This window comes from Podarcis pityusensis (assembly GCF_964106645.2).
Source record: "Podarcis pityusensis genome assembly, chromosome: 18".
NCBI lineage: Eukaryota > Metazoa > Chordata > Lepidosauria > Squamata > Lacertidae > Podarcis > Podarcis pityusensis.
The window spans coordinates 10,590,057-10,606,173 of NC_138043.1; the positions used below are offsets into that span (position 1 = coordinate 10,590,057).

The 16,117-nt window shown below is 47.8% G+C and overlaps 2 protein-coding genes across 2 annotated transcripts in view; both read left to right on the forward strand.

Moving 5' to 3' along the window:
- Positions 1-4,379: 4,379 nt before the first annotated feature.
- On the forward strand, positions 4,380-14,085 carry KXD1 (KxDL motif containing 1). The gene is made up of 5 exons (XM_080989294.1): positions 4,380-4,534; positions 5,652-5,765; positions 7,913-8,065; positions 8,596-8,642; positions 11,652-14,085. Exons 2-5 carry the CDS (start codon positions 5,671-5,673, stop codon positions 11,876-11,878), a joined length of 522 nt encoding a protein of 173 aa, XP_080845420.1. The 5' UTR covers positions 4,380-4,534; positions 5,652-5,670; the 3' UTR covers positions 11,879-14,085.
- A 1,085-nt stretch (positions 14,086-15,170) lies between these two features.
- WDR18 (WD repeat domain 18) overlaps positions 15,171-16,117 on the forward strand; it is a 41,529-nt gene continuing 40,582 nt past the window's right edge. The window contains exon 1 of the mRNA XM_080989071.1: positions 15,171-15,424. Within this exon, the coding sequence (XP_080845197.1) occupies positions 15,197-15,424 (228 nt within the window). The 5' untranslated portion in view covers positions 15,171-15,196. The remainder of the gene's footprint in view (positions 15,425-16,117) is intronic.

Genomic DNA, 16,117 nt, shown 5'->3' on the forward strand with positions numbered 1-16,117 from the left:
TCCTAAAATTCGTAAACAGCCTGACTGTAAAATTATTTTAAAATTTTATCGTATTATTGCATTATTTCATTTTTTTAAAAAAATGAAATTATTTTTTAAAATAATTTTAGAAGTTGTGTGTCCTTGTTTCTCGGTTTGGTCCTTTTCCACGTTTTTGTACAGGGCTTGTTCCCTAGCAAAAGAGTGTCCAGAACCCAACCTTGCAGGGTCTTTGTTAGGGGGAAACAGGGAGGGAGAGAAGTCTCCATGTCCCCTTGGGCTGCTTCTAACTATTGAAGTGTGATAATAAAATGAGGAATAGGATGCAAAGGGCAAAAATAAATAAATAAATTTAAGGACTCTGGATACAGATTAATAGCAAAATAAAGGCATTGGCCTTCATTTCAAATTACACTGCTATAGCCACCTATAGCAGTCCAGCAAGCACAATCGACTGTGTGAGTAATTCTGTGTATGTTTACTCAGGTTACTAGTCCTCATGACAGCAACGCTTCTGAATGCTGCTTGCTGGAAGCTTTTGTGCTTGGATTCCTCTTGGAACCTGGGATAGCTCAGTTGGTAGAGCATGAGGCTCTTAATCTCAGGGTTGTGGGTTCGAGCCCCACGTTGGGCAAAAAGATACCTGCATTGCAGGGGGTTGGACTGGATGACCCACGTGGTCCCTTCCAACTCTACAGTTCTGTGAATCTGTGAATCCCGCTTGTGGGCTTCCCATTGGCTGGCCGCTGTGAGAACAGGATCCTGGACTAATAGGCTATATGGGCTCTTCTGACGGGTAATGTGGTTTAGTGGTTAGAGCACTAGGAGGCCAGGGTTGAACCCCCCACTTGGCCATGCGTGAAGCTCATTGTGTGACCCGGGGCCAGTCATTGCCTCTCAGCCCAACGTACCTCATAGGGACATTGTGAAGATAATAAATAACTCCTATTGCATCCAATAGAACTTACTCCCAGGTAAGGCTCACAGTCATAATTAAGCTTGCTCCTGTGTAACCAGCAGCTGGCCAATAGGCACAGGGTCCAAGACCTGGGCTGCCCCAGGGCATATTAAGAATAAGATCTGTCCCAACATTTAGCTATTAAAATAGGACACTATTCATTATTCTTCTCTCCCTGTTAAATGTGTTATAGATACACAGTCCAGCGACTCATAAAAAGGGAAAGGGAAAGGGACCACTGACCATTAGGTCCAGTGGTGGCCGACTCTGGGGTTGCGGCGCTCATCTTGCTTTATTGGCCGAGGGAGCTGGCGTAAGGCTTCTGGGTCACGTGGCCAGCATGACTAAGCCGCTTCTGGCGAACCAGAGCAGCGCACGGAAACGCCGTTTACCTTCCCACCACAGCAGTACCTATTTATCTACAGTGGACACTCGGGTTGCGAACGTGATCCGTGCCGGAAGCACGTTCGCAACCCATAGCGTTCACAACCCGCAGAGCTGTGTGTGCACACACGCAGGTCGCGATTCGGCGCTTCTGCACATGCGCAAAGTGCGATTTAGTGCTTCTGCGCATGCGCAAGCACCGAAACCCGGAAGTAACCAGTTCCGGTACTTCTGGGTTTGACGTGGTGCACAACCCGAAGCGTATGACTGTACTTGACTTTGACGTGCTTTTGAACTGCTAGGTTGGCAGGAGAAGGGACTGAGCGAGGGGAGCTCACTCAGTCACGGGGATTCGTTGTTGTTGTTTTTTAATAATATTTATTACTTTCCAACAATTTAGACATTACATAGAAAAAGAAAATAAACAATACAATACAATACAAAAACAATACCTAACACTGAACTAACAAAAACAGTTTAAACTAAGAAAACAAAACAAAAACAATTTAAAACACATCAAATAGTTTCAATCTTTCATTTACTTATTTCCATGACCTCCTCACACCTCCCTTTTTGTATTCCACTTCTATTAGTTGTTTCAGCAATTCCTTTCCATCTTCCTCTGCCTTCTATCCTATAATTATCTTAACACATTTTGACCTTATTTTTCCCTTTAATTCTCTATTAATCTATTTATACTTAATTCCTTATAACATTTCTGCTGAAGCCATATAACTTCATTCCAACATTTTTCTAACATTCATTAATTTTACAATATTTCTGTAAATAGTCTTTAAACTTTTTCCTGTCTTCTTCCACCGACTCTTCTCCCTGGTCTCGGATTCTGCCAGTCATTTCCGCCAATTCCATATAGTCCATCAACTTCATCTGCCATTCTTCCCGGGTGGGTAAATCTTGTGTCTTCCAATACTTCGCGCGTCACGGGGATTCGAACTGGCGACCTTCCGATCAGCAAGCCCTAGGCTCTGTGGTTTAGACCACAGCGCTACCCACGTCCCTAGCAACTCATAGGAATGTTTAATAACCTAATAGGAGTATTGAGGTGTTTATCAGGGGGTGAGGAAACTGATGTCCTCCAGATTCATGGAATTGTCATCAGAGGGCACCCTAAGCGTCATCTAGTCCAGTCCCCGCAATGCCATGTCTTTGCCATCACCAATGGTGGGGGTCCAGAATCCAGCTACAATGAGGATGGCCACAGGTTCCACATCCATTTCATTGGCACCTATTAGCCATGAGAGAGAGAGGGAACCTCCCTATACAGAGGAAGTCTATCTCTGACTACCGGATGTGGGATAAACAGCAGGCAGGTACCGTACTTGTCCCAGGTACAGGAGCTTCCTGAAAACATTTAACTGGCTCAAACCATCTTATAACCGAGGAAATTCTTGTTTTAGATCCCCTCCACGCTCAACAGAAGCTCCACATCCAGCTGCAGTCTACCTGCCTGCAGAGTAAACCTCAGGAGGCAACTTTCTCAACTTCCCACACCTTGTGGGAAAATGCTGGATGGGCAAGAGGATTAACTTCCAGTGTCCTTAAAAGCAGAGTTCAGACTCGCCTGGATTGCCTAACACAAAGAGTCAGGTTATGCATTAACCATTCAGCCAAGTATTTGACTCTCAGCCAAGTATTTGTCCCACGCACCCCTCCACCTTTGATTTCTCAAAAATAAAAGAGCCAAGGAGAGGGGGAATTGCAATAGCTGGCATTTAATTGCATTAAGTGTGCAATAAATCAGCTTTTGCCAAGTTTCGCAGTCACAGAATGAGCTCTGATGTGGCCAAGTTTGCAGATGAAACTAAATTGTTAGGGGTTGCAATGCAAATGTAAAGGGATGCATGTTGGAGCCAAAAAAAATTTAATTTTACATATATGCTCCTTGGGTCTTAACTGGCAATAACTGACCAGGAATGTAACACTGGGTTCATAGTAATTCGCTCAAATGAAGATGTTAAACCCAGTATGTGGCAGACATGAAAGAGGCACATTCCATGCTAGGGATTATTAGGAAATAAATTGAGAATAAAGCTGCTGTTCTACAAATCTATGATGCAGCCACAAGGCAGCGTGAAACAGGCAGCAGAATGAAAACTGCACCCCAAAAGCACATTTCAGCCTCAGGCCATGCGCCACTGCCAGGTAGGCTAAGCCAACCTGTGCCTACCTTGTAGTCTATCAAGATCTACGCTCTGCACATGCCCAGAAACCCTGGTGAGCCAACATATGCCTACCTTGCTGCCTCTGGAGTAACACCCTCTACATGTGGCCAGAAAACCCAGGGGGGAATGTGCGACCGGCCATCTTGTTTAAGGAGAAATGAAACCTCTGCACATGCCCAGAAACCCAACTGGGAGCAGATTGTAACTAACCGGTTGTCCAGGGATGCACTCTGCACATACCCAGAAACCATGGGGGCCAGCATATTCCCATCTTGCTGTGTAGGGAGAAATGCACTCTGCACATGCTCAGAAACCCGGAGAAGGGTGTCAAGCTTTACCTAATTCGTTTTCCATGTTGTTAATATACGGTATGTGTTGGAAGTTGCCCAGAGTGCCTGGCGCAACCGAGCCAGATGGGCAGGATGTAAATGTTATTTTTTTATTTATATTTTTTTAATAAGAGATAAACTCTGCACATGCCCAGAACCCCGGGGTTCTGCCCCTCCCTTAAATTATAATTTACTACATTTACTTCATTGTATATCGTAAATCTAGAGCCTACTTTGCTGTTTGTGGCGATGCACTCTGCACATGCTCAGGGGCACCCGCTCGGCGTCTCCTCCGCGCTCCTAGCCAGACGCCTGGGGGCGGGGCCTGGGGCGGGCAAGGGGGCGTGGCCAGCGGAGTTCCCCAATCGAGACAGAGGACGGGCCGCGCTGGGCTAAGCGCGGAAGTAGGCCCCGCGTTGCCAAGGAAACGGGCCGGGTTCCATACGCACGCACGCACGCCCGCCGCGCAAGGGGACGCCGAGGTCGCGCCGTGCGTGGGGCCACGCCCCAACCCGGAAGTGAGCGAGCGGGCGAGCAAGCGGGGCTCCGTGCGCGCGCCTGTCCGGGGCAGGAGGCGGCCCTCGGCGGGGGCAGCGGCGGCGCGCAGCGAGGGGCCGCCGCCCTCACCTCCGGCGCCTCGACGGGCCCTCAAGGCGCCCCAGCCACGGGCAGGTGAGCCCGGAACTGGCGAGGCCCCTCAGGTGGGCCGGGGGCGGGGCCTCCTGGGAGGGGGGGCGCCTTCGCTGCCCGGGGGCAGGAGCTGTTATTTTGTGGGGGGGGGGGGAATAAGCTGGGGAGGGCCTTGTGGGCGGGGCCTTCTGCATTAGGTGGGTGGAGCCTTCGCCTTGGGTGGGCGGGGCCTTCTCTGCTATGGGAGGTTTGTTTTGGGCGGGGCTTCTGGTTTCAATGGGTGGGGCTTCTTGGGGAGGAATTTGTGGGGGGTCTTTGGTCAGCGGGGCTTTGCTGTTGGAAGCTTGTGGGCGGAGCCTTGCATGGGTGGGCGTGGTTTTGTCGGTTAGCTGGGAGGGGCTTGTTGTGGGTGGGGCATTCTGGTTGGAGTGGGCGGGGCTTGTCTGTTATTGGGGAGGGTCACGTTGCAGGGGCTTTGAAGGAGGAGGTGGTCAGTGGGGAAGCTTACTTGGCTCCTGTTATGGGGAAGGGGCTTTGCCTGGCGTGGCAAAAGTGCTTCTCAGATAACAAGGGACTTTGATTTGTGGGGAAGGGGCTTGCTTACTTTTCAACAAGAAAAAAGACAGTTTACACTTCCTTTTTGATCTTGCCACCCAGGAAGGCCAGGGCTGCTTGGTCTCTTTTGCTGCTGCTCGCAGCTTGGCTCACTTACTTGAGATAACATCCTCATTCCTTGTAGATTAGTGCCTGTCTCCTCTCGCGCGGGTGGCACTGTAGGTTAAACCACAGAGCCTAGGGCTTGCCGATCAGAAGGTGGGCGGTTCGAATCCCTGCGACGGGGTGAGCTCCCGTTGCTCAGTCCCTGCTCCTGCCAACCTAGCAGTTTGAAAGCACAACAAAGTGCAAGTAGATAAATAGGTACCACTCTGGTGGGAAGGTAAAGGGCGTTTCCGTGCGCTGCTCTGGTTCGCCAGAAGCGGCTTAGTCCTGCTGGCCACATGACCCGGAAGCTGTACGCCGGCTCCCTCGGCCAATAAAGCGAGATGAGCACCCTTTACCTTACCTCTCGTGCAGATGCTCTTCTGGTCTGCACCTTGCCTGCTAGATCCTCGTGGCTTCCCTGAATCACTTCCTCATTGTTCTCCCTCTTCCTTCTTTCCACCCTGGCCTCTTCCTCCTTCTCCTCAGGTACAAGCCCCACATTAAGATGGAGCCCACAGCCTCAGCCGTCTTCTGCAGCCGGGTCCTTGGCATGGTCAACTCGGAGGATGTGAACGCCATCATCCTGGCTCAAAAGAACATGTAAGTGGCCTCCGTTTTTATTTTGCAGCACTGGACTTTCCCACCTTGGTACTGTTTCTTTCTCTTCATAGAATCATGGGATTGTAGAGTTGGAAGGGGCCCCCAAGGGTCTTCTAATCTAACCCCTTGCAATGCAGGGATCACAGCTAAAGAAACCTGGACAGGAACCTCTGTTTGAAAACCTCCAAGGAAGGAGTGTTCACCACCAACAAGGGAGTTTATTCCTCACCCTCTTGAGCAGTAGAATAAAATCTTGCTCCATCTTCCATGTGACAACCCTTCAGATATTAGAAGGTGACTGTTGTATCTCCTCTCAGTCTCCTCTTTTCCAGGCTAAACATTCCCATTTCTTTCACCTTTTTTCTCCCTTTCCAAGCTAAAAACATGGTGGGCAGGGTGCTCTCCTTCAAAATTCCTGCTCCATGTCTCCATCTTCTTTCCCTACTCTTCCATGGTTCTCAGCATTCACTGGAGAGAAGCACTGAACTTTGGAAGTCACTCCCGCAAGAGGCAGTGGTGGCCACTGGAAGGCCCCACGGAGGACCTTAAGCTCCATAAATAGCAACACCCTAGAGGTCCCGGGCCCTAAGGAAGTCAGATTAGCCTCAACCAGAGCCAGGGCCTTTTCAGCACTGGCTCTGGTCTGGTGGAACGCTCTGTCTCATGAGACCAGGGCCCTGTGGGATCTGATTTCTTTCCGCAGGGCCTGTAAGACAGAGTTGTTCCACCTGGCCTTTGGATTGGAATCAACTTGATCCCCTTCCCTTCTTTCCTTTTTTCTTTCTTCTTCTGTGATGGAACTCCTACTTGGGGACTTCCCTGGCTTTTTTCTGGCCCACTTAGGACGTCTGGATAGTTGGCTTTAGTGAAGATTTGACATTTTCATCCCCAAAAAAGTTTTTGATTTGAGTTTCTACTGAAATGACGCTGCATTTTAATGTTGTATTTTAATCTTGTTTTTAAGTTGTATTTTAATCAATTGTTTTTATACCTTGTGTTAGCTGCCCTGAGCCCAGTCTTGGCTGGGGAGGGCGGGGTATAAATAAAATTTACTATTATTATAATAATTATTAAGAGGACTGGTACAAACTGAAGGAGAATAAGGCCACCAGTGACTACCAGTCACGCTGGCTGTGCTCTCCCTCCAACGTCGGAGACAACAAATACCCCTGGACTTCATTTACTGGCAATTGTCAGTGGGGAGAGTTGCTGTTGCCCTCGGGTCCTGATTGCCGGCTTCCCGTTTGGGACATCTGTTGGCCACTGGGCTGGGCTCAGGGGGGCCCTTTTGGCCTGGCTCCCCTTACATTCTTCATGCTTTTTATTATTATGTTTTTCCATTAATATTATTATTGAAAGAATTAGCAAATATAATAAAATAAAATAAAAATAAATTACAATTATAAAGATACAAAGGAAAAAAGGGGGAAGCGAGGGGGGAAACAAAGATTTATTTAATAAAGAAAAAAAATGCAGAGTAATGTACTCCCATACATAAATTGATATAGTGTTGTCATCCTAATACCTATACAGTGGTACCTTGGGTTACATACGCTTCAGGTTACACACGCTTCAGGTTACAGACTCCACTAACCCAGAAATAGTACCTCGGGTTAAGAACTTTGCTTCAGGATGAGAACAGAAACCGTGCTCCAGTGGCGTGGCAGCAGCAGGAGGCCCCATTAGCTAAAGTGGTGCTTCAGGTTAAGAACAGTTTCAGGTTAAGAACGGACCTCCGGAACAAATTAAGTACTTAACCTGAGGTACCACTGTATAGATGTTAATAGCCTGCTTTGTTCTGTACAAACTCATTCCAAGTGTTGTCATATTGTCAATCCATTGATTAAAGGTTATCATATCTTTATTCTTCCAGTTCATCAGCATCAGTCTCTTGAGCACCATTAGGGTGTGTAGAATCCCATTTCCATACAATAGGTACATAATTCAAAAGAATATTCTCTGCTGTAAGATTTAACTTTTTCTGCAGTCAGTTATACGATCCAGCACTTTCTTCCCAAACTTGGTAAGTCTAGAACACTGCACATTCTTCATGCTTGCTTGCAGCTCCCAAAACATTCCTTAATCCTGGTAATCTTAAACCTGCCTCTTGAGCCAACCCAAGCCAACAGCTTGTCTTTGTTGCCCAGGCTGGACCGATTTGAGAAAACCAACGAGATGCTGCTCAACTTCAATAACCTGTCTGGCGTCCGCATGCAACAGATGAGTGAGCAGTTCCTGCACCACACCCGGACCTTAGTGGAGATGAAGAAAGATCTGGACAGCATCTTCCGGAGAATCAGGTGAGGCTGGCTGGCCACTAGGGCATTCTTCCCATCTTGTCCACGGGGCAAGTAATGCTGTTGTATAGAATCTGCCGCCTTCCAGATCTTACCAAACTACAACTCCCATCATTCCTTGCTATTGGCTACAGCACCAAGGGGTGATTGGAGATGTGGCTCAGTAACACCTTCAGGTTTACAGGTTAGCCACCCTTGGTGTCAGTCTGTAAGATGTGGGAGATCAAGGTTCAGATCCTGCCTCGGCCACACGGCTCACTGGGCAGCCTGTTTATCAGCCGAGCCCCCCTCACAGGCTTTTGGGGGGATAAAACAGAGAGGGGGAAGGTCTGGAAATTATTCTGACACACACCCTTGTATTTTCAGCTGCACATTTTTTATTCTACTTTTGTGGCATTAATGGTATGCTTTAGTTCAAAGAACCATAGAATTGTGGAGTTGGAAGGTACCCAATCATCCAGTCCAACCCCAAACAATAGAGGAATCCTAGCTAAATAATACCTGACAGATTACCATGTTTGTGTCTCATTCAGGACGCTGAAAGGGAAGCTTGCGAAACAGTATCCAGAGGCATTTAGTAGTGAGTATTATTATTATTATCATTATATTTATATCCTACCTTTTTTTCCAGAGTTAGACAAGGCAGCTTACACCAGTGACACAAATGCAGGAGGTTAAAAAAGCATAGAAAATAAACTATAAACACTATAGAAACAGACCTTTTAAAATACATATTGTAAAAGTAGCACAGCACTTTTTAAAAGCCATTTCCTTTAAAAAAAACAAAACCCCAACCAGTAATATTTACTAGGAAATACTGTGCATTTCGCTCTCCAGGCTGTGTGAATGAGCAGTAAAACATCAAATGCAATGCTGTGTAAACAAGTGTAAGGTAGGCGTATAGAATCATAGAATTATAGAGTTGGAAGGGACCCCTAGGGTTGTGTAGTCCAATGCAGGAATCTCAGCTAAAGCATCCCAACAAATGGCCACCCAGCCTCAAACCTCCAAGGAAGGAGAGTCCACGACCTGCCGAGGGAGACTATTCCACTGTCTTTTTTTTTTTTTTTTTATATAATATTTATTCAAATTTTAAGATTACAAAAAAAGAAAAAAGTAAAAAAAAGAAAAAGAAATCACATACATCCTACAAATCACATACATCCTACAAGAAAAACACACAATACAAAGAAAAATACACAAGACAAAAAATCACAATAAAAAGTAACAACAACAAAAAAAAAATTCAACTTAAACCATTAGAACCGTTTTCCCATTTACTTATTTCCGTGACTTCCTCTCACTTCTCTGCTTTGTATTCTAATTCAAATCATATCTCCAGCAAATCCTTCTAACCTTCTTTTCATTTGCTTATTTTAACATTCAAAAATATTTAATTCTCCTCTATCTTTTATTTTACACTTCATATTTACTTATTCCATTATACTCTGTCTGCCAATACGGTCTAATGTTCTTCTCCAACCTTTTCTAACATTCTTTTATATTACAGTATTTCTGAAGATATGTTTTAAATTTTTTCCAATCTTCTTCCATCGACCCTTCTTCTTGATCTCGAATTCTGCCGGTCATCTCAGCCAGTTCCATATAGTCTATCACTTTTCTCTGCCATTCTTCTCGGGTAGGCAATTCTTGTGTCTTCCAGTATTTCCCAATGAGTATTCTTGCTGCTGCTGTCGCATACATAAAAAAATTCCTGTCTTCCCTTCGCACCAATTGACCGACCATGCCCAAGAGGAAGGCCTCTGGTTTCTTCAAGAAAGTATATTTCAATACCTTTTTTAGTTCATTATATATCATTTCCCAGAAGGCCTTGATCTTTGGGCACGTCCACCAAAGGTGAAAAAAAGTACCTTCATTTTCTTTACATTTCCAACATTTATTATCAGGCAAGTGATAAATTTTTGCTAGCTTGACTGGGGTTAAGTACCACCTGTAAATCATTTTCATTATATTTTCTCTTAAGGCGTTACAGGCCGTAAATTTCATACCTGTGGTCCATAACCGTTCCCAGTCAGCAAACATAATGTTATGCCCAACATCTTGCGCCCATTTAATCATAGCAGAGAGACTATTCCACTGTCAAACAGCTCTTACTATCAGAAAGTTCTTCCTGATGTTTAGTCAGAATCTCCTTTGTTGTAACTTGAAGCCATGGGTTCGAGTCCTACCCTCCAGAGCAGGAGAAAACAAGCTTCCTCCATCTTCCATGTGACCACTGTCAGATGCTGGTGTGGTTGCTCGAGAGCAAACAGACAAGACTCTGACCTGTCTTTTCCAGGCTTTATTCTTAGTGCAAACTATTTACAGTGAAGAGTGTCGTAAGTTCATATCTGGCTCAATCGCTAGCAGAATCTGGGAGTGGTTGGTCTTTGTACCCCCCCCCCCCAGCATAACAGTCGCGTGACCCCCAACCTTCTCCCCTCCCTGCACCGAAACCTACTGCGCAGCATGGGTGCTGGCAAAGGGGTACTTCCCTTCTCTCCAGTTTGCTCAGGCTCGGTGTTGAGGCTCTCCCTAGCATCCCCTGGTCCCTGCACCACCTCTCCACTGGAGGTGGGGGTTTCCTCCTCGCCGGAGGAGGAACTGCTTCGCAAGATTTTCAGACGTTCCCTATAACACACGGGTGTCAAACACAAGGCCTGCGGGCCAAATCCGGCCCGCCAGACCTCGTCATGTGGCCCGTGTAGCCGCCGCCGGCCGCCAGCCTTCACCTTTTATTCTCGCTTTTTTTTTTTTTTACACAAGAAAGCCGCCTCTTCAGCGCATGCGCGGTAGCCTACAAGCCAGAGAATGTCTGCCCTCTAGCGGCGCTGGCCGTTCTACACAGGAAACCTCCACTTTACATGCATTCAGGAAACCTCCACTTGTTTTTATATTGAGCGCATGCCATCCTGTGATGTGACAGATCCAACGGCTGCCTGAACCCTTCTCTCCTGTACTGTAAGTCCTACAGATACAACCGGCCCTTTGAGGGTGACCAAACTGCTGATGCGGCCCCCGATGAATTTGAGTTTGACACCCCTGCTATAACACAACTGCCCTTCCACCTCTCACCTCTGAGTTGATGGCAGTTCCCTGACAACCGCCCTTAAGATATTTGAAGATGGCTATCATATCTCTTCTTAGTCTCCACTCTTCCAGGCTAAACGTACCTACCTCCTTCAACCGTTCCTCCTAAGGCTTGGTTTCCAGACCCTTGATCATCTTGGTCGCCCTCCTCTGCACATCTTCCAGCTTGTCAATATCCTTGTTAAATTGTGGTGCCCAGAACTGGACACAGCCTGTTTTATTGTCTTTAAAACTCTTGTAAGCCTCTCCTAAAAGTTCACTTTGCACGTTTCAAAACCCCAAGTCCAGCAACGATTATTTTCCTGTGCACTCAAAACCCTTTTCACCTGCATTAACTGTAATAGTCTTCGCAATGGTCCCATAGGCTAGACCACCTTTCTGCCTTCCACATAACACGCCTAATGCTTCGTTCCGTTGGCGAAGGCGGCGTGCGCTTTCTAGCCCCCCTCTCTTACCTGTCCCATCTGTCGGTCTGCCTCATTACCGTTCTGATCCCCAGATATCCACGAATCTCCCATCCTGGAAGACGACGACTTCGACCCGATCCCCAAAAGCACCGCCACCACCATTGCTACCTCGGAGCAGAGCACGGAGTCCTGTGACACTAGCCCGGACATCATCTCCCCTGCCACCAGCCACGACTTTGAGGACCTTTCCCAGGGGCCGTACGACTCGCCGGCGGTGAATGGGCAGAGCATCACAGACGACGATAACGAGACGGACTAGTCTCTACAGTGAAGCTCTCACGTGGGGCAAACTGGTGTGCCGTCTTGACCCCTGCTTGCTTCTGGACTTGCAAACTGGCGACCCCCTTATTTTTTAAAAAACAAAACACCAACCAACCTGTATTTTCTGTGTTGTCTTGGCCAGCTGTTTCTTTGCATCGGGGAGAGAGGGGCGAGCCTGGGCAAAAGTGGCTTTTCTTGCATGAACCGCCGTCTTCCCCCGCGGTGCTGATCTGTGATTTTTATGCCAAATATGCAAAACGGTGAGCAGCTAGTTCACATTTTTTTGGGAGGGGGGGAACACACTGCACCGGGGGGGGGGGGGTGTCTGCCCAATTGCACAATTGGGTGTGTTCACTGAGGGCTACCTCCAGCCTCCCAGCCAACAGTATAATCATGCTTAAGACACACATGAACTCGCATGCGCTCAAGGGATTATTCTCTAACAGGGATGCTATCAGCCCCAAATGTGCAGCTTTTGGGGAAGTGGCCAGCTATGTGTGCCTGCAACGGCTGCCAGCTGGTTCATTTGCTACCCTGTAAACAGAATAACATGCAAGAAGCACTCGGCTCTATCCAAACTTGTTCGGAGAACTGCTTGAAATGAATCAACATGAACGTGGGGCCATGAATTTCAAGGGGTCTGCCCCAAGAGGAGCTTTCTTCAATGCAGCCCTGTGCACTGGCTATATACCCTAAATCCACACAAGGACATTTTTTACAGTGGTGGTGGTAGTGTTCCTAGTGAGAAGAAACGATTTGGGGTTCATCCCCGATTCCATTTTGCTGGGCACGAGTGTCGATAGCGGGGCTCAGTTCCTCCACCACTCGGGGTGCTCCTCGTTCCTTGAGCCGTGTTTCCCTGCACGCACTCTGTTCATGCATGGGCCTGTGGTGTTAGCTGCATTGTGCCCTGTTCCAAAGAAGTGCAGATCTGCTCCCCTCTCCTGGTTCTCTTGCTGACTCAGTGAGGGTTGGAGCACACAGCAGCCTCCCATCGCGGCTTCCTCTTAACTCCCCATTAAAAGTATGTCCTGCGCTACTTTTTCCATTACCCAATGATGCACCTTATATCTGACATAAGAGAGTGTATGTGCTTGCCTTGTTAGTGGCAAAGAAGAGCTGGAAATTTTTTTGCGCCTGGCAACCAAAGCACCCCTTGGGTTTCAGATTTATAACTGCTATGGTGGCTCATTGGCCAGAAGTAATGTCTTTAGCATTAACTCTAGAAGTGTAGACTCGATTCTGACTCCTGTAGACTCCTGGAGCAAAATATACATCAGGACTCTTAGTTTGGTCAGAATTGAGTGTACACTTCCAGAGTTGACTCTGATTACATTTCTTCTGGTAAATGAGTCACCAGAGCTGCTAGAGGGTATGGAAATTTGCGTCCAGGGGTTTTCAGACTTATCTACCCATGTTCCATCCGGAGCCCAAGGGGTGCGTTGGTTGCCAGGTACAAAATATATTGGCATTAGTTTCAGCTCTCCTAGCCCACTATGTGCTGCCCATCTTAAGCAGAGGTTGCCCACTGCTTCCACCCTCTTCTTAACATCTGTTATAATCATCCTGTTAGGTACTTTTTCCTAGAGGTATCCAGTGTAAACGGTTAACGCCAGCACAACAGCTTTTACCTGTCCAGCGAAACTTCCCCACCTCCTCTAATTGCCTGCCTGCCCCCCAAATTGAGTGAGTTGGGGGGAATCCCAAAAACAAATTTAGAAGAGGGCAGAAAAGTTAAAAGCTGTTGAGCTACCCTAAGTGTTCAGTTGCATCCCAGTACCGGGTTGTGCTCAACATTCGACCTACTTAGCACTGGCCCACTGAAATCAGTAGTCACATCCATTGATTTCAGTGGGTCTACTCTTGAGTAGAATTTTGTTGGGTTTAACCCTGATCCCTGTCTCCCCCCCCCCTTCCATGATACCTTCAGTTACCGTTTTACTGACAAGTGTCTGTGTCTCTGGTGTGAAGTTTTTAAGCGCCCATCCCACACAACGGTCTGTATTATGGTTCCCTTCGCCGGAACTCGGGTAATGGCTAGATTTGTTTAGTAAAGGTTGGGGCAAGCTGCTTCCTTTCTCCACCGTAAATAATAAAAAAAACTCCTGAAATGCATTGTAATTCAAAGAATAATATTTTTGTACTGCTACAAGTTTACAGAGATTAATGAGGTAATAACCAATAAAAGAGTTGCATTAATTGATAGATCTGGTGTTTGTGAGCTGTATTTGTTGTTTTTATTGATTGACTTTCATGGGGCACAGAAGCTTTTTCAGCCAGGGAGGTCATTTTGGTGCTGCTCACGCAGCGATTTGACTTTGCCCCCAGAGGCACACTCCATTGCCTCTTGAGACAGACAACTACAAGATCACCACAATAATATGGTTTTAGCAGAGGAATGAAGAATTTGTGACCCCTTGGCTGTGCTGGCTGTTGCTTGTGGGAATTTGATTTCCAACAATATTTGGATCCCCATCCCTGGTCTGAGAAGAGAGAGGCATTCCTTCCTGAGAAAACAGGCATTCCTTCTATGATATCTGGAGGGATACCGCCTTTCACCATCCCTCATCTCTAAATAAAGGCATCCCTCAATCTCTCACAGGGAATCCTACTTCTTAGAGCAAGGATGGGAGAACTGTGGTCTTTCAGATGATACTGGGCTTCCAGAAATCATCATATCTGACCGCTGACCATGCTGGCTGCTGGAGCTGAGCTGGGAGTTCAGCCAACATCTTCCAGACCCCCCTTTTAGAAATTAATGGCATGCTTCTGAGAACTAGAACAAGCTTGTGTGAAGCGCCACTCGATGCTTAAAAAACAACTGTACGCATATTCACATGCTTAATACAAAATACAACTATACTGCCATAATCATTACGATGATAGCATTTTTATTAATAACAACTCAGCCAAAATAACGTGGGAGGTCCGTTCAAATTTTAGGATTTTGTGAAGGCGCCTGCTTGAAATCAAAAGGCAGGGAGTTCCAGAGACCCACCCAGATCCATTAGGCCGGGGGTCTCCAGCTGCTTCCAGACCACAATTCCCATCACCCCTTGGTAGCTAGGAATGAGGGGAGTTGTAGTCCAAAAAAAGAGCTTGGGGCCCAAGGTTGGGAAACGCTGTACGGCTCCTATCCCTGAGGGCTTCTGGGAGTTGTAGTCCTAAGGGCAAACTCTATGGTTCTCCGCCTCTATTGTTTTGTTCGTCACTTCCGGCGATCAAGGGCGGGGCCTGGCCTTTAGTAGGCGAAGATCCCCTCGCGCTCCCTCCTGTGGGCGCGCATGCGCGCGGGGAGGAGGCGTGACGGCCCAAGATGGCGGCTGCCGGCGGCCCCGTGGAGGTGGCGCTGGTGTCGGCGGCTGAGGCGGCCTCGTCGTCCGGAGGCGGCTGCTCGGTGTGGGAAGTGGGCTCCGGGGCGTCGGTGGCCGGATACCGCGGGTTCAGCTGCGCGGCTCGCGGGATGGCGCTGCTGGGCGGGGAGCACCTGCTTGGGGCGCAGCTGGGCAAGGCCTGTGTGGGCGCCTGGGAGCTCCAGAGGAAGGTAGGACCACGGGGGGGGAGGGAGGGGGCTGCGCGTGCGCGCGCATCCTCAGGAAGCCCCGCCCCCGGGAGTGACCCCCCCCATGGGGTTCCCATGGAAACCCCAACTCTAGACGTGACCCCCCCCCCAGATTCCCTCTAGACCAGGCATGTCCAAAGTCTGTTTCGGGGGGGGGGTAAAAATCCTAAAGAAACCTCAACAATTTTGGGGTAAAATTGTAAAAAAAAGCTCAACAACTTTGGTCGGCCTTCACGCATGTTCACTTCATCATAGAATCCTAGAGTTGGAAGAGACCACAAGGGCCATCGAGCCCAACCCCCTGCCAAGCAGGAAACACCATCAGAGCACTCCTGACATATGGTTGTCAAGCCTCTGCTTAAAGACCTCCAAAGAAGGAGACTCCACCACACTCCTTGGCAGCAAATTCCACTGTCGAACAGCTCTTACTGTCAGGAAGTTCTTCCTAATGTTGAGGTGGAATCTTCTTTCTTGTAGTTTGGATCCATTGCTCCGTGTCCGCTTCTCTGGAGCAGCAGAAAACAACCTTTCTCCCTCCTCTATGTGACATCAAATCTGGCCCTCTCTGAAAAAAGTATGGGCACCCTGCTCTAGGCTGAGTCTTGTTTTCCAAAGGATGGACTGACTGTGATGGATTCTCAGTTAAACATCTGGCTAGTTCAGAGGACAACCTTG